General features: G+C 41.9%; 1 protein-coding gene across 5 annotated transcripts; it reads left to right on the forward strand.

Annotated features, from left to right (window-relative positions):
• Positions 1–27,317, forward strand: ect2 (epithelial cell transforming 2). Of its 5 annotated transcripts, none has more exons than XM_029707324.1 (26): positions 1–312; positions 1,310–1,468; positions 1,618–1,697; positions 2,885–2,980; positions 3,562–3,744; positions 4,411–4,500; positions 4,634–4,741; positions 5,446–5,519; positions 6,138–6,268; positions 6,458–6,573; positions 6,943–7,005; positions 7,468–7,693; positions 8,678–8,802; positions 9,925–10,044; positions 10,264–10,332; positions 10,409–10,519; positions 10,724–10,820; positions 11,761–11,842; positions 11,979–12,057; positions 15,927–16,046; positions 17,124–17,262; positions 21,346–21,500; positions 22,253–22,360; positions 22,506–22,646; positions 23,284–23,652; positions 26,301–26,409. In XM_029707324.1, the coding sequence occupies exons 2-25, from the start codon at positions 1,339–1,341 to the stop codon at positions 23,626–23,628; spliced, it is 2,988 nt and encodes a 995-aa protein (XP_029563184.1). In that variant the 5' UTR covers positions 1–312; positions 1,310–1,338; the 3' UTR covers positions 23,629–23,652; positions 26,301–26,409. The 5 variants fall into 5 exon arrangements, with proteins under 5 accessions (XP_029563184.1, XP_029563183.1, XP_029563186.1 ...); XM_029707323.1 differs by having other exon boundaries at positions 2–312; positions 23,284–23,555; positions 26,301–27,317; XM_029707326.1 differs by lacking the exon at positions 23,284–23,652 and having other exon boundaries at positions 2–312; positions 26,301–27,317.

A 27,317-nucleotide genomic window follows, 5' to 3' on the forward strand; every position in this document is an offset into this window, starting at 1 on the left:
TTGCTTTTTGAATTCAGGTTGAGCGAACTGTTTTGTCCACGGGAGTACAATGTCCCAAACAAAATGGATTATGCAGACAAACAATTAATTCCGACAACCAAAGTTAATTTCGCGTTTTCAGTATGCATTAGATAAGATTTAAGCAAATATTTGTCTGTTGTACCGCAAACATATATATATTTACTTTTAGAGACAGGAATAACCTGCAGATAGCAGTGTCTATTCAGTTAGCCAACCGCTAGCTGAACTGGTCGACTAGCCAGTTTGCAACTGTCACCTGCGATTATTTTTTTGTTATTTCCAAAGCTTTGGGTAAGTACTTTTGATGTTTCTGTTTACTTCTCCCAGTAACCATGATTATTAAGTATCTAGCTAACAATATGCACCGTTGGCCAACAAGTGAGCTCGCGTTAAATAGCTAGCTAAAGTTGTTCAGCAGGTCGCTAGCAACACGTTGGGTAATGTATATAACTACTGTTAATGTGAGCCAGCCTGCCTCGTTCAGCCTTTGACAAGTTTGTCCACTGTACGTTAACGTACACATTGTTTCTAGCTAACTAAGTAACAGCAACAACCTTGATTAACAACTGGGGATGTATTTTACTGTATTTATACATAGCCATGGGATATTGCTTTAAACAGGAAAAGTAAAAAAATCGACTGAGTACGTCTAACTTTGGGACACACTGCATAGCTAACGTTACACAGACTCCTGATGTTGTGTCACAATGGTAAAGTACGAATAATGTTAAATGCCAAGATAACTACCAAAAACGCTTGAAATACCCTGCCTGAATAACGATAACTAGTTATACATTTAGAACAGCAGTTGGAAGTTAGCTAACTAACGTTAGTGGACCAACTTCTTACTTGCTCAAACCAACTTAGACATTGCACCAATGTGCACATAGCTAACGTTATTGTTAAAATTTTAACAATCTGAGTCTCATTTTAAGTTCACATCAAATTACATTTCAGCAGATAACATGTTCAATCTTTGTGCAATGCCAACTTCTTGGCATTGCACAAAGCTAGCTAACGGTTAACAAGATTCAGATACTGTATGTAACGTTAAATCTTAGAAAACAAACCAATCGTAATCATGTGCCTAGCTTGCTATCTTGATTCTAACGTTAACACTTAGATCAACAACGCTCATCCAAGCTAGTTGGCTTTGTAGCAGCACAGTCAGGCCTAGTTCAGACTAGAACATAACATTCGCTTCCATTTTTATTCCAAGTGGTTTGGCAGTTTACTCCTCACTCTCTTCTCAAGCTCTGACTCTCCTAACTTTTGATTGTTTGGACAGGATTGTGCCACCACCCTTGTCACACTGCCATGGCTGACAGCAGCATAGTTACTTTGGGGATGGCTCGTAGCCTGCTGGTGGACTCCTCCGTGTATGACTCCAGGTTGGCTGAGACTACTAAGGATGTATTCCTGAGTTTGGACTCTGAAGACATGGAAGGCAAGAGTTTCCCCTTCTCTCAATCAGTTGGATATTAACTTCCTTTTACCTGAGGCTGTCACGCAAAACAGGAAAGACTTCTTTCTATGATTGCTTTCACATTACCTTTGAGATTCACTGAGCCCTTAGTCCTCTGTATTCTCTTGTAGAGATGCTGCATCGTGTCGAAACCAGAGTCGTTCTTGTGGGAGAAGCTGCCAAAAATGGAGCACTTGTTAAAGCACTGCAGGTACCATGCCCTAATAGTTCTGAGCCCAGTTGTATGGGTTGTCATTGTGAAAACATTGCGTTGTTTTGTTTCTTGTGATTGTTTTTATTGTTTTAAGGATGAGTGCATTGAGTCAATATCATTACAAATAAATGTGGGACTAATATAGCCTATTTATTTAGCAGTCTAGCTTCGGCCAAGATGAGGAGAATCTCACCCAGGTTCTCCAGTTAAACTTCAGACTCTGTCCTGTCCATAGCCTTTAGAGACCCACTACTGCCAAAGCTTTCATAGTGAAGGCAGGACAGGAGACATGTCTGTGTGCGAGTCAGGGGAGGAGAGTGGGCAAATGGGATTTGTCTGTGAATGTGAAACAGCACACGCCTAACTGCTGGAATAAAATGGCTTCACCCTTGAGAACAACTGAGAAACTTGTCATATCTAAAGAATAATCAGAATCTCGTTCAGGATAATGCCTCTGCATCCAAAAAAAAAAAAAAAAAAAACATTTTCCACTGCCTCGTAAATCCATATTTGCATTTTTTTTTTTACAGTATCATTCAAACATGGATTTATGTGGAGAACAATGGAGAACAATTATTTAAAAAAAAATATATATTGTACAGAGGCATTATCCAGAATGAGATTGTGTTGTAATATGAGTTGGTTTGGAGTGTTTTGCAGATTTTTATAACATGCTTTAGACACATTTTCAAATTGCCTTGTATTCAATGGCAAGTGATGACTCGGCAAAACAAGCAATTTTGTCTTACATTTTTTTTTTTTTTACATTTTGTGGTATCAACTACATGCACAGAACGATTGAAAATAAGGCTAAATGTAAAAATGTTTGAACTTCCCCTTTAAATTATCTATTTCGTGGGACAATCTGTACATAGATAAGTGCTGCACTGTCGGCACAAGAAACATTCCGCTACACTCGCAATAACATCTGCAAACCATGTGTATGTGACTACTCAAATCAAATTTTATTGCTGTCACATCCGCCAACAGTTTAATCGGACTGAATTGACAAAAAAAAGTTATCCTGCTCCTTTGAACTTTTAATACATCGGAACTTTCCCCCTGGATTGCACTTTACATTTGTTTGAAGTCATTGCCTTCTGGGTTGCAAGGACACTGGCCCCTGGTTCAGAGAATTTGTCAGTTTGGTGTCGCCAGCTTGACGTTAATGCTTAATTTTACAGGCCGTCAGAATAATGGAAGTTCCGGTGGTTAAGATTAAAGGAGGGGAACCGGGTGTTGAGGCCGGAGAGAAATTGATAAAATCTATAGTCAATATGGTATGTGTTTGTCCGGACTGGGAGTGTGTTGCATGCTTTAATGCACCAAGGGGGTGTCTTTGCATGGGCAATCACAGGGTGATTTGTGTGTAACTGCAGCAGTATCATCACAATTACTGGTAAATGTCACAGATTTCTATTAACACCTGGTGTCCAAGCTAAATGTTTAACATAATGATCTAACACGTTCACACTGCTGATTACTCTAGTCCGCTGTACTCTGATGTATGGTAGTAATATTTGACCTTTTGTGTTCTTGACTCAATTTCTGCTCTTGACTGAATTTAGTGAGTTAATCAAAAACAAAATAACACCATCTGAGTGAGCACTCAATTAATTTCGTACGGCATTTAGGAATATCATCATGGTGTGCGGCAGTGTGTGTGTCTGCAAATGAAGGAACGGCTTTCAAGTACCTGAACTTTAATGTTCCTGTTTGCTCTAAACTCACCTAAATGTGCTTTAAATGAGTCATTCATATTGCAATATGATATACCCCTCATAATTATAAAATTACTCCTTTTTATATCAACGAACTACTTGTGTGTCCCTACTCTCATTAACAGTATTTTAATCCACAGGATATCAACGTGCCTTGCATAAAGACAGACAACGTCAAAGAGTTTGGAGACGGAGAAAACACAGAGTTTGAGACTGTGTTCGTGCTCACAGACTTTGCCTCGCCTGACTACAGCTACCTTTACAAACATGACAACCGGATCGTGGGCCCCCCGGTTGTTCTGCACTGTGCGGGAAGAGAGGAGGTAAGGACAGGAGCAAATCACTCCTGAAATATACTCACTCAATCACTCAGGGATGGCACTCAGTGCTCAGCTATGGATCATTCCTCTCAGGTTCAAGATCTGATGTTTTGACTGTTATGGTGCAATTTAGCATCTGCCTGCTACAGGAAGATGAAGTAAAACGCAGGGAAAGTTGTGCTTTGAAGTTAAATAGATTTATAGGAGGGTTTTGATTGTTCCCATGAACCCTGAGAAATGCGTCACTGTTATCTGGGTCTAAGCAGAGCACCTGCTCAACACAGTCCGATTACTGCAGAAGCTGAACACACCACTGGCCACAGATCATTGCACATCTCACCAGTCACCGCTCTAAGATGACTGTAGATCTATGGAGGAGTAAATCACAACTCTAAAAACTGAACATGGACAGACACTGATTCGAAAGGCATGAAATATGGCCATTAATATTCAGAATGAGTAATTATCTCCGGATCTCTCCCCATATCTACAGAGCCTGTTAACTTCGAGATGTTTGTGTTCTGTATAACATCACATGTTTACACATGCATAGGCCATGCAGCTTTGCTACTGACCAGTAAAGCACCCCCAAAAGATTAGAACTTGATACAAGCATTGGAGGAAAGTCTTCAGTATCAGAGATTTGAGAACCATGTTTGTTTCCCACAGCCCCTGCCATTTTCCTCTCGTCCTTTATACTCGACCACCATGCTCAACTTGTCACTGTGTTTCACTGGTTTCCGCAGCAAAGAGGAAGTTGTAAGTGGAATGCATTCAAGCTGATTTTGTCATTTGTAACACTACCAAGTACCAACATGTTGGGTTTGTTTGCTATTTTGATGCTAAGAGAGATATGTTGGTGTCAAATGTCACTTTCGTTTATCCCCTGCAGAAAAACCTGGTGAATCTGGTGCATCACATGGGTGGCGCCATCCGTAAGGACTTCAGCACTAAAGTCACCCATCTCATTGCATACTCCACTCATGGCGAGAAGTACAAGGTTTGTAAAACACCCCTAACATTTCCTCCCATCTGGAAGAGCTCATGTATAAACCTAATCCATATGATTTAGTTGTGATTTTGTGCCACCAATTTTTCCATACTTTTAACTGAATATCTTCAAACTTAGTTCCACAGCACAGTTTAAACTATCAAAACTCGCGGTGTGCTAATACACTCCCTCATTGGTTCCTTTAAGCTGTGTTTTTCATAGATTCTCCTCAGGGAGTCACTCTTAACTCTGGATTATTTTGTTCATTACATGACATTTCACTTGCTGACTGTGAAATTGTTATTTTTATTGATTATCTGTAGTTCTGTTTGCTTTTCTCCACACCCCATCCTTTTTTGAATTGAAAGCTTAACTAGTTTCGTCATGTTTTGATCCAGCACTTTAAACAGGAAAAGTAGCCTTGTTCTCTTAACAGACAGACTGAGCTGTTTTACATCAGAAGTTGTCTTCGTGGTTAACAAAGTACAAGAATGAGAGCAGTTTCAATACACATGCCCTTTTTCATCCTTAGCTTTGGAGAATAAACTTGTGACCTCTTGCAGTACCTGGTGTGTGTGTGCGCGCGCGTGTGCGTGTCTCTTATACACCCATAACCACCCTATGCTGCGGTTAATGTTACAGCGGACCAGTAACCTCAATACACATTTCTAAACAATCATTCTCCTAATGTGACGTGTACCTGTTTCTTGTAGCTTGCTGTGTGTATGGGCACGCCCATCCTCACCCCAACATGGATCCATAAGGCCTGGGAGCATAGAGATGATGTGTAAGTACCTCCTCATGCTCATGGACCTGATTGTGGTCTTCACATTCATGTTTGTACATCAACTTATACTATTGTATACAAAACATTAGGAACACCTTCTTAATATTGAGTTGCACCCCCTCTTTTCTTAGAACAGTCTCAATTTGCCAGGGCATGGGCTGTGCAAGTGTTGATAGCGTTCCACGGGGAAGCTGGCCCATGTTGGCTTCATTGCTTCCGACAGTTGTGTCGAGTTGGCTAGATGTTCTTTGGGTGGTGGACAATTCTTGATACACACAGGAAACTGTTGAGCGTTAACCCAGCAGCGTTGCGCCTGGCACCTACTAACATGCCCATTTCAAAGGCACTTGCATGTTTTGTCTTGCCTGTTCACCCTCTGAATGGCACACATACATAATCCATGCCTCAATTGTCTCGAGGCTTAAAAACTCTTATTTAACCTGTCTCCGCCCCTTCATCTTCACTGATTTGAAGTGGATTTAACAAGTAACATCAATAAGGGATCATAGCTTTCACATGGATTCACTTGTTCAGTCTGTTATGGAAAAAGCAGGTGTTCTTAATGTTTTGTATACTCAGTGTAAATGCATAGGGGCTGACAATCACCTGTTCCTACAGTAAGTTCCATGCTGGAGATGAAGAGTTCCGCACAGAGTTCAAAGTTCCCCCCTTTCAAGACTGTGTGCTGAGCTTCCTGGGCTTCTCAGACGAAGACAAGACCAACATGGAGGAAAGGACAGTCAAACATGGTATTGGCCTGAGATGTTGCTGATTCGTTAGACTGTTATTTTTTCAGTATTTTTTTTCATTCTTTAATATGTTATGTCTAGTCTTTACAAAAGCTGCTCTGCATGCACATATTCCTCTTCAATAGTATTTTCTTTTTATGGAGTCCTTTTGGAGTTTCTAAAACCTTAATCCTAATGTGTTTCTCCTAGGTGGCAGCTACCTGGAGGTTGGAGATGAGAAGTGCACTCACATGGTGGTGGAGGAAAACTCTGTCAAGGAGCTGCCATTCGTCCCGTCAAGGAGACTTTATGTTGTCAAACAGGAGGTGAGCACTTCAATGTAGTAGATGTCAGCTTACATCACTGAACCGGGGGGAGGCAGACATAAACATAAAAACAACATAAGAACAGTTTGTCTGACTGAAGCATACTACCTAAAATTCTGGCATTTATGCACCTCAAATTAATTTTCTAATATGTTGGCACTGTCGAGTCTTGGAAAATAAGCATTGTTATATTTCTAAACAGTATTTAAAATAAGCATTTCTATTCAATGTGTTTAGTTGTATTGAAATACTGACTTGGATGGATCAATATTTTATTTTCCTTTCGACTAGGCACGTAATTTGAACAGAGGTAGTCAACACTGGTGTTCCCTGCCTTGTATCAATACTCTGTTTCTTTGACTGTTCAAGTGGTTCTGGGGGAGCATACAGATGGATGCCAGAGCAGGGGAGTCCATGTACTTCTATGAGAAGGTAAGTTCTGTCGTGAGTCAGTCATATATATGCAGAAATCTCTACAGTGGAATGGACACTGCTGATATTCTATAGCTGTGTCGCACACATTCTCACGAGTGTCCCTCTTTGGTGCGAGTGAAGTGAGCTAGGAAAATCAAAAACACTTTGTCCCAACTCAGAATCAAATAGGCTCCACAAAAATAATTTAGTTGCTGCGATAGAAAGTTTTTCTGCATTTTTCAAAGTCTCTCAGCATGTAGGCTTGCAAACCATCTTAACAATTTTATCGAACTATTATATAAGTCTGAGTATTCCCAATTGTAGTATTGTATGCATGTAAACGTAGTCCATACACTTCCACGTCACTGCTTTGTGTAATTTCACCTAGTTTATTATCGGAGTGGGGGGGGGTTTCGTCAAACTTATCTCCATACACCTTCATCCGTCATGCCCGTGTTTCTGCTACTCTCCTGCTCTCAGATGGACAGTCCTGTGATGAAGAAGGCTGTGTCCCTGCTGTCCCTCAACACACCCAACAGTAACCGGAAGAGGAGGCGTCTGAGAGACACTCTGGCCCAGCTCACCAAGGAGACTGAGATCTCCCCCTTCCCTCCCCCCCGCAAGAGGCCTTCTGCCGAGCACTCCCTGTCCATTGGTTCTCTGCTGGACATCTCCAACACCCCAGAGACCTGCAAGGCCCTGGCAGGTGAGAGGAGCCATAGTCACTCATAATCAGCCACACGTCATGTCACAGTTCTGGGAACACTTTGACGGTTGTTAATAAGCCCCTCTGTCCTCGTTAAAAGTTATTGCAGGCAAAAAGAGACAGGGTTTATAGCATAATTAGTGTCTCATGTCAGTTGTAATCAGGACCCTGTCATAGACTGTGGGGACAGTCACTACTGGTCGCAGAGGGAGGCAGGAAGAAGCAACACGCTCTGCTATTCTGTTTGAAACGCCCCCCCCCCCCCCAATGAGACTGAACACCCTGTCTTTCAGAGAACAGTGTAGAACGCAGCAGGTGTATGAGGGTATGTGCTGAGACCAGCAGGCAGAGGAGGATGAGGAGTGCCAGAGAGAGGAGTAGGGGGGCAGACCAAGAGTGGACCTTCCACTGCTCTAGCACCCCTACCCCTCAGCAGGAGACTGGCACACTAGAGGGCCTCCCATGCCCCCAGCCAGCCCAGGCCACAGAGACGGAGGAGGCTTCATGGATGGACTCGTCCCAGGAGTCACTCTATCTTAGCGCGGGTCAGGAGAAGACAGGTCACTCAGTTGAACTGTTGCTGTGGTGTAATCTGATTTTTGCATGATATTAGAAACTGTATAAAGTTTTTTTTAGTGCTGTCTTGCTGATCAAATAGGTACAACAGGAAGAATAGTATATTGATTGTTAAAGCCCGGAGAGTTGATTTTGAGGGTGAGATGATATGAAGGGGTGTGATGGTATGAAATACACTTGTTGCCTTCTCAAACGATTCTCGCTAGCTAAGACAAAAGCCCAAAGCTTCCACAGAGTAGTTCTCACTTTGCATGTCAGACAATATACTCTTATTTCCTCAACTATGAGGCATACAGGAAGTCAAAAACTACAGAAGTTCTGGATTGTGTATTGTTGAAGAAAACAACATGTTTTTCTCCACTGTCTCAATCAATATTCACTTCTTGACTCTCTCTGGCACTTTCCCAGAACACTCCCGGCCGTCGAAGAGCTCTACACCTGCTGTCCTGAAGCAGTCTGCAAGATGGCAGGTCTCCAAGGAGTTATACCAGACAGAGAGCAACTATGTGGATATTCTCACCACAGTCATGCAGGTTTGCTGCTGCTGCTGTGGACATGGGGCTCACATAACACCACCGGGGATGCTAGGGTCCTTATCAGGCTGGCCCACCGGTGCCTGAGTCCAGTGACCAGTGGGGGAGAAAATGAATAGGATTATGAGCATCAGGACTGTCAGCAAGGCAGGCAGGCTCCCACTCACACCACACCACTCACTCTGTTGTTCATAGAGCCAAGCCTCAGGCCTTTCCTTGTCTCATTGCTCCCACTTTGGCAGCTCTCCATCTCTCTCTCTGCTTGCTATAGCATTACTATGATACAAGTAGAATGGAATGTCCTCGCTCACTCTCTGGTTAAGCAAACATCACTATGCCAAAAATAATGTACCCACTCCTTGGCTCACTCCCCCCTAAGTCACCTGTGCTCACTTTCACCCAGGCCTGGTCACCCACCACCAGTCTTATGAAGTAACCAGTAGTATTGTGTCCTTTGCCCCATGCCCACTACACCATGCCAGCTCAGATGAGACAGATGGCAGGCTTCACATCAAATGGTCTTTAACACTGACTGCTGACAGGTCGACTTCATGTCCACTGCCTTCTGAAGTTCGCCGATAAGCTGGCCTGCCAAGTGTGGGCTTGAATACTAATTTTCCATTATGATTCACACATGTTGGGCGCTTGTTAAAATGTGTTTTTATTAGAACAAATTGTAATTAAAAGCCATTTGGAGCCTTTTTTATACCTTTTACAGGGAAAGCTGAATATAGCTTTGCTAGATCACAGGAATTTTAATGGGTTTAATTCCTGGTAGTTGATTAGATTAAAGACCTATTGTTTTGGTGTTTTCTAAGTCTTTGATTAGATGAGAAGGGAGGTTGGCTTGTTATATTTAATACATACCTGCACTCTAGAAATATTTTTCTCTTCCCCAATGCTGAAAATAGATTCACTGTCTTTTTTATGCCATTCTGGTAGTAATATTCAGTCTGAAATAGTGAGGCCTTATCTAAACCACGTGTTTCACAGCCAGTTGGTTGACTTCTCCACCCATGCATAAGTCAATGGTACCATCTGTATTGGGGGGTGGGTGTGTGTATTGGTTTAGGGAATAGTGGGATCTTGGCTGTGTCTCACCTGAAATGTCTGTTCCTATAGTTGTTCAAACTCCCCCTGGAAAAGGAAGACCAAGTTGGAGGACCCATTTTGGCTCAGGAAGAAATCAAGACCATCTTTGGCAGCATCCCAGAGATCTATGATGTACACACCAGGATAAAGGTAAGCACTTCTCTCCTGGAAATGTCCAAAGTTTCTTTTTTTTATTTAACTAGGCAAGTCAGTTAAGAACAAACTCTTATTTACAATGACGGCCTACCCCGGCCAAACCTGGAGAACGCTGGGCCAATTGTGTGCCGCCCTAATGACCTGAACAAGAGTTCAGTCTGCAGTAGTCATTTAAGGCCCTCTGTGTCTCTGCTTATTGGGTTGTTTTGACAGGCTGATCTGGAAGAGCTGGTTATGGACTGGTCTGAGGACAAGAGTGTCGGGGACATCATTCTCAAATACGTGAGCATAACAAGCCTTTGTTCTTAATATGTTGTTTTTAGCCATTTTGGACATTCTGACTGTTCTTCTCTGTCAGTCGAAAGACCTGGTGAAGGCTTACCCACCATTCGTCAACTTCTTTGAGATGAGCAAGGATACGATAGTGAGGTGTGAGAAGCAGAAGCCACGTTTCCATGCTTTCCTCAAGGTATGTGAGACTATGTACATTCGTGTATACATCCATGTGAGTGTGGGTTTTGAAGTTACCATATGCCTCATGTTAAAGATCATTAATTTCTCATCTCTTTGTGAATTAAGCTTTGAGAAACTCTGTGTGAGCATGTTTATATGAGTAGTTTGCGACATCTGTCAGGTCTCCTCTCCTTCAACATTAGTGTTTTCTTGCCTCCAGATCAATCAGTCGAAGCCCGAGTGTGGGCGGCAGAAGCTGGTGGAGCTTCTGATTCGCCCCGTGCAGAGACTGCCAAGCGTTGCCCTCCTTCTCAACGGTAGACTACACCACACACACTGCTCACAATTGACAGCCACATGTTGAGCAACATGCTGCATATGTGCCATGATAGAAGTACTAATTGCAATGCATTCTCCTCAGCTGCAGTATGAAGAAGTGTTTCACGGTATTGCAAAACTGTGGTACTTTTTAGATACTACAACATAAAAAACGGTTCAGTTGTAGAATTTCTATTACTTTCGGTACTTCTATCAAAATGTGTCTCATGTCATAAACTGACTGAGCGGATCGTGTCTGTCAATTTGTTTGAATTCTCTCAAGGCAGTACTAGGCTTAGTTTGTTGCCCGTGCAATGGGGAGTCAGCTTTAAGCAATCGCGGGAAACACTTTGAAAGCACTTTTGATGGCCCTTGTTAAAAAGACCAGCTTTCCATCACAACCTCATTTATTTTTCAACTCCTAAAAAAACTAGCGTGAACTGCACTTTTTTGAAACAGTATCAGCATAGTGCTCCGCAATTCGACGTGACTGCATACGGGAGACCGGGGCTGAATTAAATTTGATGTGATTTTAAATGTAACATGGATCAATTGTAACAGGTAGGCAGGCCTACATTACATTTACTGTGTTGCACATTTTTTGGAGAAATTTAAGTCATCAATATGTTGCTAACTAATAAGTTGTAACTAGTTTAGCCTTCCCCCAAAAAATTCTCCCAACTATTTTTTTTGCCGTGGCATCGTTTTGGTATCGAGTATTGTGATACTAAACCTGATATCGAATTCAAAATTCTGTTATCGTGACAACACTAGTATGAAGAGTGCTTGATTTGCAACTAAAGTGTCATGAAGGAAAAAGATGCTCCTCGCCTTTATCCGCTGTTATAAATTTGTCCTTGTCATATCCGTTTGCTGTTGACTTTTCATTATTCTATCAATTATGTATGTTATTGTCCATTGACCCCATCCATGCTGCAGATATTAAGAAGCACACTGCCGATGAAAACCCTGACAGAATCACTTTGGAGAAGGCAATCGAATCACTCAAGGAAGTTATGACGTGAGTCAACTGTGCATTTCCAGCAATGCCTGAAGCATTTTGTTGTGATGAAGTTGAAGCCTCATCCATTATCCCTTACTACAATAATTTTATGTAAATGTGTCAGTTGGCTAAACTGAATGCATTTTATCCCCAGTCATATAAACGAAGACAAGAGAAAGACAGAGGGACAGAAGCAGATCTTTGATGTTGTCTATGAAGTTGACGGCTGCCCTGTAAGTTTGTGTATTTCGTCACTAGAATGTGGCAAGCTTTGTTGAGCCTTTAATCTGTAAATGGCTGTCCTCAGCACAATAACGGCCAGGCCTCACCCTATGCTTTCAGGCTGATACCCATATTTCAAATTTCCCTGGGATGCATTTTTCGCACTGTCCAATACATATGTGTATCTTGTAATGCACGGCTTATTGTGCATGTTTCAAGCTACATTCTGGATAGAATTTATGTTGTGCTGTTTGTATAATGTGAACCAAGCCATTCTTCTGTGTTCTGGTGTCCTGTTTTGAGGTGATTAGAGTGGACTTGAGTTGGTACTAGAGGGAGTGAATTGGTACACCTCTGGCTCTGGGCTGTGAGGATAGCTCTTATCTGGATTTGGTTAAACAGAGCTAGGGCTGTTAGGGTGACCATATTAATGCCACATATTAAGTCACAACCGCTGTCAAATTCCACGTGACCAGGCTTCTCCAAAACTGAGCTCTGATGCCACTGATGGTCATTAGTAGTAGTCTACCAAATTTGCTAACTGTCAGTCACTAATGGCCGGTACTCAGCACTCTGGTCCCTCTAATCATTCTGACATCAATGCAAATCGAAAATCAAACCAAACACTTCATGAGAGCCCTGACATTCAGAGTTTGAGAGGAATAGAATCGTCTGTTGCGCTGTGAGAGCCAGCTCCTCATAGCTGGTTGATGCATGGAATGAAATCCGTGTTCCTATAAGCCCATTTTGCGCTTCATTTCTATAGGCTATGCAATTGAGTGAGAACTGAGTTTTGATGGCCTCTATTAAAAAGAGGATCCCATCAGCTTTCCATAGGCAAGGCCTACTAATATATTTATTTCTCAAGTTTCCTAATATTAAGCACTTTGCTTCGCATTACAATCGGAGTAGCTTACCTGGCTGGCATGAAATTAATCTGTGGGGAAAGCGTCCTCCATTCGCTATTCAAGTGTATATAGATGATGCCTTTTTTACCCTGCCCATGTTACGACAGGTGCATGAAAATGGTCAATTCCCCTAAAAATAAATTGTTTATATATACTAAATAATGTGAAAGACTAGATTAAATTGAGAATAGTCTGATGGGGTGAGAATATTATCACTTGTGAATGATGCCCAGCATGTGCAGTCTAAGGCTAGAAAAAGCGCATTTTTGCGACTTTTCCAATCATAGTTGCGTGCGTCATGTAGCCTTGCCCATAGGCCAATATATGTTTTGATAAGGTTTGTATCACAACTAAAGTCGCCAAATAACTTCAAATGTAGCCTAAAGGCCCAAGACCCCTGGAACACGGTTGGATAGCCCATATATATATAGCCTACAGAGCATTGTGAAACATGTCCTATAAGCCCAGTCTTTGCGCAATCGAATTGTGGTTGGCGGTAGTATTGTCAAATTGTGAATGAGAGACTGATTAAGTGTGTGCAGCCTGCGCAAGAAACGGAGCAGAGTGCTTGCCTTTCATGCCACTTTTTTCAAATCATTACTTGCATCATCCATCCTTGGAATGTATTAGAAATCAAAACCTATAGCCTAACATTTCTACCACAACTAAAGTTGCATGAATAACTCTAAATTAAACATATAGGAGGACTTACTTCTTTGTTTACCGCTCAACATGGAATAGCCGCATGTGCGCACTCCCTCGCGAATCGCTTGGGGAAAATATCCTTTCTTTTTTATTCAGCTATGTTCAATTGTTGTTCTTACTATAAAATAATGCCACAGGAATTAAAAGCAAATCTTGCCTGCTAAATGAACTTGTGTAGTCCACAGCCATTTGGCATAGCCAGATCAGGGCCTAACATAAAGACGACTCAGAATATTCTGTTCTTCTGAAATAGGCTACATTTTCTTCATATCATGTTTCTTTACACCTGTCTAATAGAAAGCATGAGCTGGTGCACACCCAGAGAAAATGATTTATTGTGGAGGTGCTGACTAACAGCGAAATAAACTGGAAGCTATAAAAATAGTTGCATACACTATATATACACTACCGGTCAAAAGTCCATATTATGGCAAGAACAGCTCAAATAAGCGAAGAAATGACACTCCATTACTTTAACACATGAAGGTCAGTCAAGACGGAGAATGTCAAGAACTTTTAACATTTCTTCAAGTGCAGTTGCAAAAACCATCAAGCGCAATGAAGAAACGGGCTCTCATGAGCACCGCCACAGGAATGGAAGACCCAGAGTTACCTCTGCTGCAGAGGATAAGTTAATTAGTTACCAGCCTCAGAAATTGCAGCCCAAATAAATGCTTCAGAGTTCAAGTAACAGACATATTTCAACATCAACTGTTCAGAGGAGACTGTGTGAATCAGGCTTTCATGGTCGAATTGCTGCAACGAAACCACTACTAACGGACACCAATAACAAGAAGAGACTTGCTTGGGCCAAGAAACACGAGCAATGGACATTATACCGGTGGAAATCTGTCCTTCGGTCTGGTGAGTCCAAATTTGAGATTTTTGGTTCCAATTGCTGTGTCTTTGTGAGATGCGGTGTGTGTGAACGGATGATCTCTTTAACCGTGAAGCATGGAGGAGGAGGTGTGATTTGGGGGTGCTTTGCTGGTGACACTGTCTGTGATTTATTTAGAATTCAAGGCACACTTAACCAGCATGGCTACCACAGCATTCTGCAGCAATACGCTATCCCATCTGGTTTTCGCTTAGTGGGACTATCATTTGTTTTTCAACATGACAATGACCCAACACACCTCCAGGCTGTGTAAGGGCTATTTTACCAAGGAGAGTGATGGAGTGCTGCATCAGATGACCTGGCCTTCACAATCTACTGACCTCAACCCAATTTAGATGGTTTGGGATGAGTCGGACCACAGAGTGAAGGAAAAGCAGCCAACAAGTGCTCAGCGTATGTGGGAACTCCTTCAAGACTGTTGGAAAAGCATTCCAGCTGAAGCTGGTTGAGAGAATGCTAAGAGTTTAAAAAGTTGTCAAAGCAAAGGGTGGCTATTTTGAAGAATCTCAAATATAAAATACATTTTGATTTGAACTTTTTTGGTTACATGATTCCATATGTCATTTCATAGTTTTGATGTCTTCACTATTCTACATGTAGAAAATAGTACAAATAAAGAAACCCTTGAATGAGTAGGTGTTCTAAAACATTTGACCGGTACTGTATATTAACTCCCAGTCATTTATTGTTTAACCAATAAATGACTGGGAGTTTATACATATGGAGTGTACTACTCTCTTTGTTTCTTTACACCTGTCTAAATAAATAATGGATTTACTGTGATGGTGTAGGCTATATATTAAATTATTAGACTTTTTAAAATGTAGATGTTCCCAAGGTTCGCATCAGTGGATTGTAGGCTATGTGTGGAAGCCGGAGGAGCTAAACGTAAGTTAATTAACGGTCAATTACCGTGAGACCAGCAGTTATTTGTATGACGGCTGACAATTTCATGACCGCCACAGCCCTAAGCAGAGCATCCACATGAATAAGCAGTGAAATTACCAATCTTTAGATTTAGACCCATTTAATTCCAATTATGGCTCTTTAAAGATGGAATCTGCAGTAGCGGGAAACAGTGCCACCATTATTGTTTTTATTGCAGAGCTGGCAGCATGGTAAAAAATGTTTGCAGTACATATTGTGCTCTATTGCCCATGCAATGGGAAAATACGTTTTTGTTGACTGCAGTAACTTTGTTGTAATATCGCAAACGAACGTGGCAGTTTCACCACTAAGGATTCCAGCTTTAAATGAGGCCTGTGAGTGAATCATGAAGGTATCTCTGGTGACATTTATTTATTTATTCACAAATGGCTGCTGGATGTCTTTGGTTGAGTGTGATTTATCCTTTCTTTTCTCTCTTTAGGCCAACCTGCTCTCGTCCCACCGCAGCCTGGTCCACAGGGTGGAGACCATCGCCCTGGGAGACAAACCCTGTGACCGAGGCGAAAATGTCACACTCTTTCTTTTCAACGACTGTCTCGAGGTAACGCCCACATCAATTAAATAATACCAAAAGAGCCAGATGGGCTCAATGAAGTACTGAAAATATTTGAAAGGGGGAAAAAAACTACCATTTGAACTGTGGTCTTGCCCACATGCCACCTTATTGTGACATGGCTTTAGATTGTACAACTTTACAATACACCCCAAACGCTCTCCAAGTTAACACCATCGCTCATTTTCACTATCTTGCCATACCAGCTACTCCCCTTGCCGTCCTCTCACCCTCCCCCTCATTATGAAATCTTTGGAATTTGAAATGCTTAAATGGAAATTGTTGGAGGGGGAAAAAAGTGGATTATTTATCGATGTGCGATATATCGTTGCTGACAGTTTCTTATCTCTCTCCTAATTAGTGAAGTGTTACATTAGTATGGGGGTGAGCAATCAAACCCAGAATGGCTGAGGTGTCCTTATTCAGGAGAGTCAGAGCAGCCTGGTAATGAGGATGGGGAGAGCAGGGGCTGCACCCTTGAATTATTCATTGATTAACTCTTCTGTATTCAGATCTCCACTCCCCTCTGCCCGATAGATATCACCCTGCCTTCATGGGACAGACCCAAACCTCTGCCCCGGCCCCCACACTGGCCATTTAAACGCATGCTAATGACTGGGACCTTTTGCCTTTTATAAGAGGCCCTATTCCTATTGATTTGTCACAGCATAACCTCTATCACCCCTCCCCCTGAGGGGACACATACTTCAGATATGATGTATGTAGTAAAGATAAGTTTTATTTGTCAAAGATTATATTATAAAAATCACAAATAAAAGCTAGACAGGGACATTTTTAAATTCTAAAAACAATGAATTTAGGAGTTGATTTTATGTTTGAGTAAAAAAACAAATGGAAACATTTTAACGAATGGCGTGCAATTAGCTTTAAATGTATCTTGGCTTCATGGAGAAATGTGTAGAATTGCAAGAAATTGCCTTAACGTTTAAAAAAAAAAAAATCTTTACATCGCCAAGATGGGGGACTCTAAAGGTTTCTCAAATTCAGACTGGCCGACTGCACCTAAGCCCCTTTTTGATTCAGAATTTTTGTCTGTATTTGCAGATTGCCAGGAAGAGACATAAGGTGATCAGCACTTTCAGGAGTCCTCTGGGCCAGACGCGGCCTGCAGCCCAACTCAAACACATCACCCTCATGCCTCTGTCCCAGATCAGGAGGGTCTTGGACCTGCAGGATACAGAGGGTGAGTGAGCCCCAGCTCCTGGCATGTTCTCTACGGAACTACGTAACAGACAGTGCTTAACCCCCTGGATACGATGTCCGAGCCCCCCGCGGAAGTCTAATTAGCATAATAATAACACAAAACCTAAAAAATCTGTCAGTTTAAGATATAGGTGATTTTTTTTTTGGGGGGGGGGGGTCTGCGGTGAAAGGTGACAGAGCTAGAGCGGTGTTTGTCAGACAGATCTAAAATCGATCTTCTCATAAAATCGTCTGTAGTGTCCAAACGGGTTTTGCCTTCAAACTATTGTGACCCCTTTATGGAAAGAGGAGTCTCACGAACACGATGGTGTTCTCCGTTTTGAAGTTGGTAAAGCCGATCTGACAACTTCTGTCTGTAGCGTCCGAACAGTTCGGGCTTCACACTAATAAAACCCCCAAACTATTGTGACCCCTCTATGGAAAGATGAGGCTCACGTACACGTTGGTTGTTTTGCTCTCGGACGCCCACAGTTCTCACAAGACTCATCTGAAGGTCCCCCAGTGTCAGTTGAAATAATGAATGGAAGTACTGTATACAGTGCATTCTGAAAGTATTCAGACTCGTTTACTTGTTCCACATTACGTTACAGCCTTATTATAAAATGGATCCATTTTTATTTTTTTCCCTCCAATCTACCCCATAATGACAAAGCAAAAACATTTTTTAAATGTTTGCAAATGTATAAAAAATCTGCATCGATCTGCACGCAGTACCCCGTTATGACAAAGAAAAAACAGGTTTTTAGAAATGTGGTAATTTATTACAAATACATAACTGAAATATCACATTTACCTAAGTTTTCAGACCCTTTACTCAGTACTTTGTTGAAGCACCTTTTTGGCAACGATTTCAGCCTCGAGTCTTCTTGTGTATGATGCTACAAGCTTGGCACAACTATATTTGGGGAGTTTCTCCCATTCTTCTCTGCAGATCATCTCAAGCTCTGTCAGGTTAGATGGGGAGTGTCGCTGCACAGCAATGTTCAGGGCTCTGGCTGTGTGTTTTAGAGTCGTCCTGTTGGAAGATTAACCTTTTCCCCAGTCTGTCCTGAGTGCCGATTAATCTACCACGTGCTTCATAACCACGGTTGCTATTTACTCTTATTTTCATATAAACCAAAATATAGCCATAAAAATAAGAGAACCGATTCTAACATGGCATGGTCATTTAAACAGTAAATATAATACAGGTGGATATGGTGGGATTTCTTTTGCTGTGACATGCACTGTCAACTGTGGGACCTTTTTTTATATAGACTGGTGTGTGCCTTTCTAAATGTCAAATCAATTGAATTTAACACAGGTGGACTCCAATCAAGTGGTAGAAACATCTCAAGGATGATCAATGGAAACAGGATGCACCTGAGCTCAATTTTGAGTCTCATAGCAAATGGTCTGATACTTATGTAAATAAGGTATTTCGGTTTTGTATTTCATAATACATTTTCAAAAATGTTTTTGTCATTATGGGATATTGTGTGTATATTGATTGATTTGGGGGGGGGGGGGGGGGGTGTATTTAATACATTTTAGAATAAGGCTGTAATGTAACAAAAGGTGGGGAAGGGGTCTGAATACTTTCCGAATGCACTGTATATGGAGACTTAAGTGCCAGAAATAAGGGATTAAATACATGTCAAAACCATTTCAAATATTCCCTTATCTTCCTTATCTCTCAGATTTATAGGACAGACACTTCAGAACAAACTTCCTTTAGATCTTTTTGGGGGTGTTATATGTTCCATGTAGTGAATCTGTTATTCAATGTGTTTGTATGGGCTTATACTGTAGCAGTAAGGCCCCCCCCCAAAAAAAACTATTTATATTTATATCACACACACACACACAATTTCTAACAGATGCCTCAAGTCCTTAACTGGCAGCTTCATTAAATACTACCCGCAAAACACCAGCCTCAAAGTCAACAGTGAAGAGGCAGAGTTCCTCTCTCCGGTGTCTGTGTTCTTTTGCCCATCTTAATATTTTCTTTTTATTTGCCAGTCTGAGAGATGGCTTTTTCTTTGCAACTCTGCCTAGGAAGGCCAGCATCCCCGAGTCGCCTCTTCACTGTTGACGTTGAGACTGGTGTTTTGTGGGTACTATTTAATGAATCTGCCAGTTGAGGACTTGTGAGGCATCTGTTTCTCAAACTAGACACTCTAATGTACTTGTCCTCTTGCTCAGTTGTGCACCGGGGCCTCCCACTCCTCTCTCTACTCTGGTTAGAACCAGTTTGCGCTGTTCTGTGAAGGGAGTAGTACACAGCATTGTACAAGATCTTCAGTTTCATGGCAATTTCTCGCATGGAATAGCCTTCATTTCTCAGAACAAGAATAGACTGATGAGTTTCAGAAGAAAGTTCTTTGTTTCTGGACATTTTGAGCCTTTAATCAAACCCACAAATGCTTATGCTCCAGATACTCAACTAGTCTAAAGAAGGCCAGTTTTATTGCTTCTTTAATCAGAACAACAATTAACAGCTGTGCTAACATAATTGCAAAAGGGTTTTCTAATGATCAATTAGCCTTTTAAAATGATAAACTTGGATTAGCTAACACAACGTGCCATTGGAACACAGGAGTGATGGTTGCTGATAATGGGCCTCTATACGCCTATGTAGATATTCCATTAATAATCAGCCGTTTCCAGCTACAATAGTCATTTACAACAATATCTACACTGTATTTCTGATCAAGTTTGATATTTTAATGGACAAAGAATGAGCTTTTCTTTATAAAAACAAGGACATTTCTAAGTGACCCCAAACTTTTGAACGTGTGTGTGTGTGTGTGTGGATATATGTATGGATATCTCCATCTCTCAATTCTAAATGACGTAGCTAAGTGATCCTTAGTATGAACTTTTCTATATAGCTATAGCTTAGTAGAACCCCCCCCCCAGCTTAGACATGGCTTAGACTCTTGTGGGTGAACGTTATTATTAAGCAACAGGATCGTGCTGGTTTGTGTGACTCTTTCGGGTGAATACGGTATTCTCTGAGCATGTTTATTGTTAATTCTGTCCTTGTCTCCCCTGTATCCTTTTGGTCATGTGAAATCTCATTCATAAGTATACTGGATAGCCTAATGTTGGGAGTCAACACTAAGTGTCTGATATGACAGCCCAGACATAATCAAGTAAACCTATCTCTCCTCTCTCCCACTAGCAGTGACTCAGCTCATGTTTGGCCTTGTCCTAGAGCTGCTAGGTTTAATTTCACTGTCAGTATGCACTGTATTAGCTATAAGCAGTGTATGTTGATTAGGGCTATGACAGTCATGGAGTTTTTGTTAATATTGGTCAGCCAAATGACTGGTCACGGTTATAACTGTTCGAGTAGCAAAATGTACTTTTTTTTCAAGAAGCACATTTTCTCCTCTGAATGTGCTGCCATAGAAATGATTCAATAGAATTGGCGTCCCCATTCAAGTCAATGATGTCGTAGTGGGTGGACTGGCGGCCATTGCGAGTGTAATAAACGCATAGGAGGTGTACCTATCAATATGTACTGTGGTTTTTGAGTCAACTCAACTGACATTACAAAAAAACGCATTCCATTGCGTGAGCCACATTGCTAACATAATTTGTATGAACATTCTACATTACCATGGAAATTATTGCATCACAATACCAGGCAGCGAGTGTACCAATGAGTTTACCAGTCAAATTGCAAGGGCTGGAGGTTCCAATTCTATTCATTTTATTTCTGTGCTGCTGCAGGTAGGGGGGTGTTGCCTAGGCATCCGAAGAGTAGTTTGCTACAACACTGCTTGTTTCAGCAAGGACCAACAAAGTTTCATCACGTTAAGAGTCCAGAAATGGACTCGACCGCACGAATGCCCGGCTGTCTCGTCTTAAGTCACCTTTTTGTTACACACACAATAACCCGGTTATGACTACAGTAATTGTGCCAGCGTAGTGTTGATACATACAGAGATGCCCCTCTACGTGTCTTGAAGAGAAATGGATGAAATGTTTGGGCAGCTAGACCATTATTCTTTACATCGAGTCGACCAAACCAGAAAGCTCAAATCTTTCTCCTTACCCCCTCTCCCTTTCTCAGATTGCCATAATGCCTTTGCCCTGGTGGTGCGCCCGCCCACGGAGCAGGAGAATCTTCTCTTCAGCTTCCAGCTGACTACTGAGGACACAATGAAGTCAACCTGGCTGAAGATGCTCTGTCGCCAGGTGGCCAATACCATCTGCAAGGCTGACGCGGTGAGACGCGAGAGACAGTGGTCCACTGAGCCGCTATAGGCCAGACGGGGCTGGGTGGGAGGGCTCCTGAGAACACAAGCTGTAACACATGCTGCCTGTCTGCTCGTCCTCTCACTAACACAGCCAGACTGGCCGAAGGGACCAAGGCATCCCTCACTGGTCTGGTGTCCTCATGTAGAACAGTGTCTGGACTCTGGAGGTTGAAGAGGACACAAATGCTATTATTTAATTATTTAGGCCACTTTTATTACACTTACAAATTATATTGCGCAAGAGTCCTTTTTGGTCATTTTAATTCTATTAGATTGTCCTCTATGGTTAAACTGGAAGATGGATTAATGTAATTAGAAGTGGAATTGTGTTTGAACTTTAACACTTCAGACATAGATGGGTTGGTTTCTCTCCACAGGTCTTTTCACTGATGTAGTATTAGGGATTGATTGAGGAAGCTAGCTAGTAATTGGCTGCTACAGACAGACGTATGTTTCCCATCATAATTAAAAACAGGCGCAATAAGCTTCGGCGGTGTGCCCGGGCTGTTCCAGCTCTGAGTGAGGTGTCCACTAGGTGGCGATGTAAACCTCTACTACCACCTGGGCTTGCTATCTTAATTGATTCACTGGCTCTCCCCGCACCCTGAATACCAATGAGCTCCAGCTGCTTGCAAAAACGGACTACTGCTTCTCACTCTTTGCATTTTCACAGCGTTGCAGAATGGGCTGGATATTTATATTTGTTTCTATTTTAAACAGCAAGATCTAATTCAGTGCACTGAGCCTGACTCTGTCCAAGTGAGCACAAAGGATATGGACAGCACGCTGAGTAAAGCCTCTAGAGTCATCAAAAAGACTTCAAAGAAGGTAAAATGGGTGCCGAATTAGCCCGTCTCACTCCTGTATTCCACACAGGCCTATGCTGGATATTAGACATGTTCACAGCTGCATGTTAGAAAGAGCTATTTTGAGTCAGGTTTTGAGTGTTTGTGTGACTGTGTTTACACCCCAGGTAACGAGAGCCTTTTCCTTCACCAAAACACCCAAACGGGTAATCCAGAGAGCCTTCATGGCCAACAGCACCCCAGATGACAAGAGCCCTGGCCCTAGCTCTGAGAACATGAGCCGTGTGGGCAGCAGTGCCACCCTGTCTGTAAGTTCATCCAATCATCTACTTCCAAGCCTTGAACAAGGCTTATCTAACCAAGTCAAGAGTCTAAAGGGGCATATTACAAGTCAAAAGGAGGTTAACAGGGCTATGCCAGAGGAAACATACGTAATATAAGATTCTGACATGGGCTGTCTAATTGCGCCATGTACCTTGTTTCCCTCTGAAGATCCATTTGCAGTGCTCTCCAAAGCATGATGGTAAATGGGTTACACATTAGGAGTTTATGTCTAATGGTGAAATTGCTGTTCCTCCAGTGCAAGCCATTTGTATTTTGACAATGGCTGCAGTTTTCACATGCCTGTTTTGAACTTTTAGACATTTATTTCCTGTTCTTCTAACTGCGTTAGTGATGTCAGGCTTAATTTAAAAAAAATCTTTGATTACCCTTTTTCTGAGCGAGGTTACCTTCTTGATATTTATCTTTCCTTTTACTAAAACGGTAAAGATGAATCATACAACACTAAATATTTGAAGAAAGTTACTGCTCTCAAACTTGGCTATTAAAAAGGGATTTTAAGTGCACCTTGGTGCAGTGGTGGGATAAGTAGTCTGTCTTGTGAGTTCTCTCCCCCAATACTCTGACCCCCCCCCCCCCATGCTCTGATTTGTGACTGTGTAGATGGCTCGGTCTACCTCCACATTCAACCTCAGTGGTTCCGCCAAGGACTCTGCTGCTGCCGTGGTGCAGCGCTCGAACTCCCTGGACAACGCCCCCTGTCCCCGCCTCCGCGTTCCCGTCTGTATTCACACCCCCGATCCCACCCCTAGTCTACCCTGCCCTGAGGAGACCACACCTAGACCCCAACCCACCCACACCAGGCCTCCTTACTCTACCAGCCCCCCTTCCTTGAGGGTCCCGTCCAAAGGGAGGATTCCCCCTGGGGCTTGCAGGTACCTGCAGGTCCCCTACTCTGACACCCGCAAGGCAGGCTGCCTGAGCCCCCGCAAAGAGACCCTCCTATAGGTGGCTGACTGACCTCAGACTGATGTGAGCATCACTACGCTGGCTTTAACTCACTGGGATAGGTGCTTGGGTGGTGGCTGTCTCACTGACTAACCTCTAATTCCTGGACTGTGCTGGCACCAGGGCTCAAAATAAATACAAATATTGGTTGCACTGGTGCTCATAATTTAAAGGTGCTTGACAGGATTTTTGCATTGTAGATTTAAGAAAACATCCATAATATATCTGCAGTAATAGTGGAATTATAGTCTTTCACAGTATTACTTACCCGCCAGTGTTGTGATTGGCTGTGATATTCGACTATTGATTTCTGCCGCCGGAGCAGCAAAATGTGAAAGCTGTTCTGACTTTGGCTGCGTTATCTAATGGAAATCGCTCTGTCATTTCCTGGTTGCTAAAATTCTACACCGTAAACTCAATTTCAGTTTGTGAGAACAAGCACTAAATAGTGTAGGGAATCATTGTACCATCTTAAATCGCTGTGAAATATATTTTCAATTAAATATTGTTTTTACAGCCGTTCAAAGCTGGTGGAGTAACGGTTTGACTTGCGATATAGATCAAAACACTTGGGTGAATTGTTGGAATCATAGAAATATAATTATTATTCGAATTCTATGGTTGGTGTTTGGCATGACATCAAATGAAAAGCCAGGTATGGGTTATAACAAGGTAGGAACCAAAGTGTTGGTCAGTGTTTCCCAGGGGACTATAATCACTTTTCAATAGACATTACATTTAGACAAAGGTTTTAAAGTAGACCATTTGATTCAGAACATGCCATTGTACAAACATGCTGATCTACACCAATACTGGTAGCAACCTGTATTAGCGCTAACGTTTGCTTTGTCCTAGCTAGTGCATTTTGCTAAATGGCATTTAGCTATCAAGCTAGCGATAAACATTAGCGATTAGCAAAACTTTACACATGCCAGCTTTCTTAGATTAACTTGTGTTTTGCAGAGCGCAAGATACACAAACTAGTAGTCTAATAGAGAGAACATGTGGATCCATATTTAGAAGCAGCCTGGGAAGCAGCATCGCTCTTGTTTTTTTAAGAATATATTGAGTGCATAAATTGACAGCATGCTGAAAGAATAAACAGCTGTGGAGAAACTGCTGCCTGCTTGAGTGACGGGGCGGGGCTTGTGTCTGGCCTGGGAACTGGAAACAAGCAGCCGCTGGAGGGAGAGGACTAGCACTCAGAAGCTGCGGTAAAGCAAAGCCTAATAATCATAACAATTATCAAGGTTCATTATTTTTTTGTTCAGCCGGTCTTGTTTGAGCAGTGTAGCGAAGTATTGCGGCGAAATATTGTTTGGTATTGGATTTTGTTAGCTGTAATGTTTCTCAAATAAAACTCCAGGTTGTACATGCAGCCTTTAGAGCCCTGGGTGGAACTCACTCTCCTGCTCTCTGTGGGCTGTTACTTATCTGCTGCACACCTCACTCACTCAGTTCCGCTAACATCCGCCTGAAGCACCGGGCAGACGCTCACTCAAGCTTTTACATAAACCCCCTCAATCCGTTTTGGAATAAGGAGGGATGTATTTTTACAGCAGTCACGGCAGCGGATGATTTGGTAATGATATATGTCCTCCAAAGCAGTAAATGTTGTGGTGACAGTTATTTAATCATTCTCCCACTAATTTAATCCAATAAAGCCAACATCTGTGTGTCACATGATGCTTGAGTGTTTGGATGGAGGCTCCAGACCTTTTGGCAATCCATCACTGGGCATTTGTGAAACCCTGGCACTGGCTTCATGTCTGTCCTGTACAGTCTGGTCATCGCTTTTCCACTGCTATTGATCCCAGGTCCTCACATTAAACCATAATGTCACCTCAAATCTCATTAACATGACTAGGCCCTGTTGAAGTGAAATTGTGTGGTGGTGTTTATAGCAACAAGCACGCAATGAGGTGCTGGTGCATAAATTGGGTTGCTATTCAGGCTGGCCTTTCCTTTCACCCTGGCATTAGCCAGCAGCAGCCTTACTGAAGGAGTATACATGACACGTACCTGTTTACGCTCCTACCTTTAACACTTGTGTCTCCATAGGGCAGACTCTTAATAAGAGTCAAATATGTATGCATTTTAACCAGCCAGACCCTGTGCTTCCCCAGAAAACACCCTGCATTTATGCAGCACCTTTTCATGTTCAAGTTGCTGCGGTAACATATAAGTACTCGGGTTCCTTTTCAATATATCTGATTCATCCACAGTAATAAGCAGAGCGAGAACCACATCTTTACAACATGACAAAAATGTTGTGAATGGTTTAAACGCTTGTTTTGCAAGTTGGGCAGAGAACAGTAATATTCTATTGGCTTTGCTCGATTAGTTCAATGCCAACATTTGGCTGGGAAGGCTGAATGTAAAAGTAATTAAATGAGACTGGTGCATATAAAACGACCTTGTATCCTTCACTAAGCACTTCCCACAAGATTGCTTCTGCGGCCCACATGACAATCCATCTTCGTGTCGAGGCTTTTAAACTGTCCTCCAGAAGTCCCAGCGTATACTTGTGATCAGAAAGCCCTCATATAGAAGAACTTAAGTAAACACTCAAGTAACTCATAGTTTAAGGACAAACACTCGAGGGGTCATTTCTGGTTTGGAACACAATCAATTTCCTAATTTAATCGATGTCCCTGTTCTGTTCCCTCCAGGCGATGCACTCTCCCTCCATGGTCAACCTGCCATCCATGTTTGAGAGGAAGTACCACACATTCAGTCGCTCCACAACCCACCTGTTCTGATTGACTCAGAGGGGACAGACTCAGAGGGGATAAACCCAGCACGCTGTTCTGCACCGTGCACCCCTCACTGTAATTCAATTAGCTCACCTTTCTGCAATGGTACTGCTGATTGGCATATTCTGTAAGTGTTTTAATTAACACAAGTTCAGGCAGATATTGTCCGACTTGGAAAATGAAGGATGTATACCCTTGTATTTAGTGTTTACTTGCAATGTTACAAGTTGGCTTTGTGTGTTAGACATTTTGACATATGTAATAAACAGCCACATGTATAGAGAAGATATTCACTGACATTTTATATAGTTTTGTCGTAGAGGTATATATATTCACTGAATGATTAACCAATGAAACTATGTCTTTGTTTTATGGGAACAAGCCTGTTGGTTTCACTTACTATAGTTTCCAGCTTTTATAAAGCTCTTGAAATGTTTTTACTTTTTATACAAATGATCAGGAAAAATGGAACAAAAGCAAACATAAGCTGTAAGTCTGTCTGTTTGCTGTAGTTTTTAGGTGATTTATTTTGTTAAGTGGTTGTTTTTGTTCAGAAGGGACTAGGAATGATGCTGCAGTACATATTTATTCTCCATAATCATTTTGTAAATAGTCTTTTTAAAAAGTATCTTTCTCTCTTGCTATTAATGTGTAAATGTGCCTCTATCCTGTTTGTCTGTCATTATCGGTACTGTATCATCTTCCAATGTATCTGTATCCAACGCACTTACACATGTACATGATCCAACTTTAAGCTTATTTCTGGTGGTTTATTCAATTATAGGGTGTTGTTCACTACTTCTTTTGTCAACAGATGAATTAAAAAATAAATCAGCACCCCCATCCCCATTCATCTGGATTGAATAGTGGCTATTATTATACAGTCACTTATGGTTTGGAATTGAATTCTTTTAATAAAATCCCTTGTATGAA

The sequence above is a fragment of the Salmo trutta genome, chromosome 22 (assembly GCF_901001165.1).
Source record: "Salmo trutta chromosome 22, fSalTru1.1, whole genome shotgun sequence".
NCBI lineage: Eukaryota > Metazoa > Chordata > Actinopteri > Salmoniformes > Salmonidae > Salmo > Salmo trutta.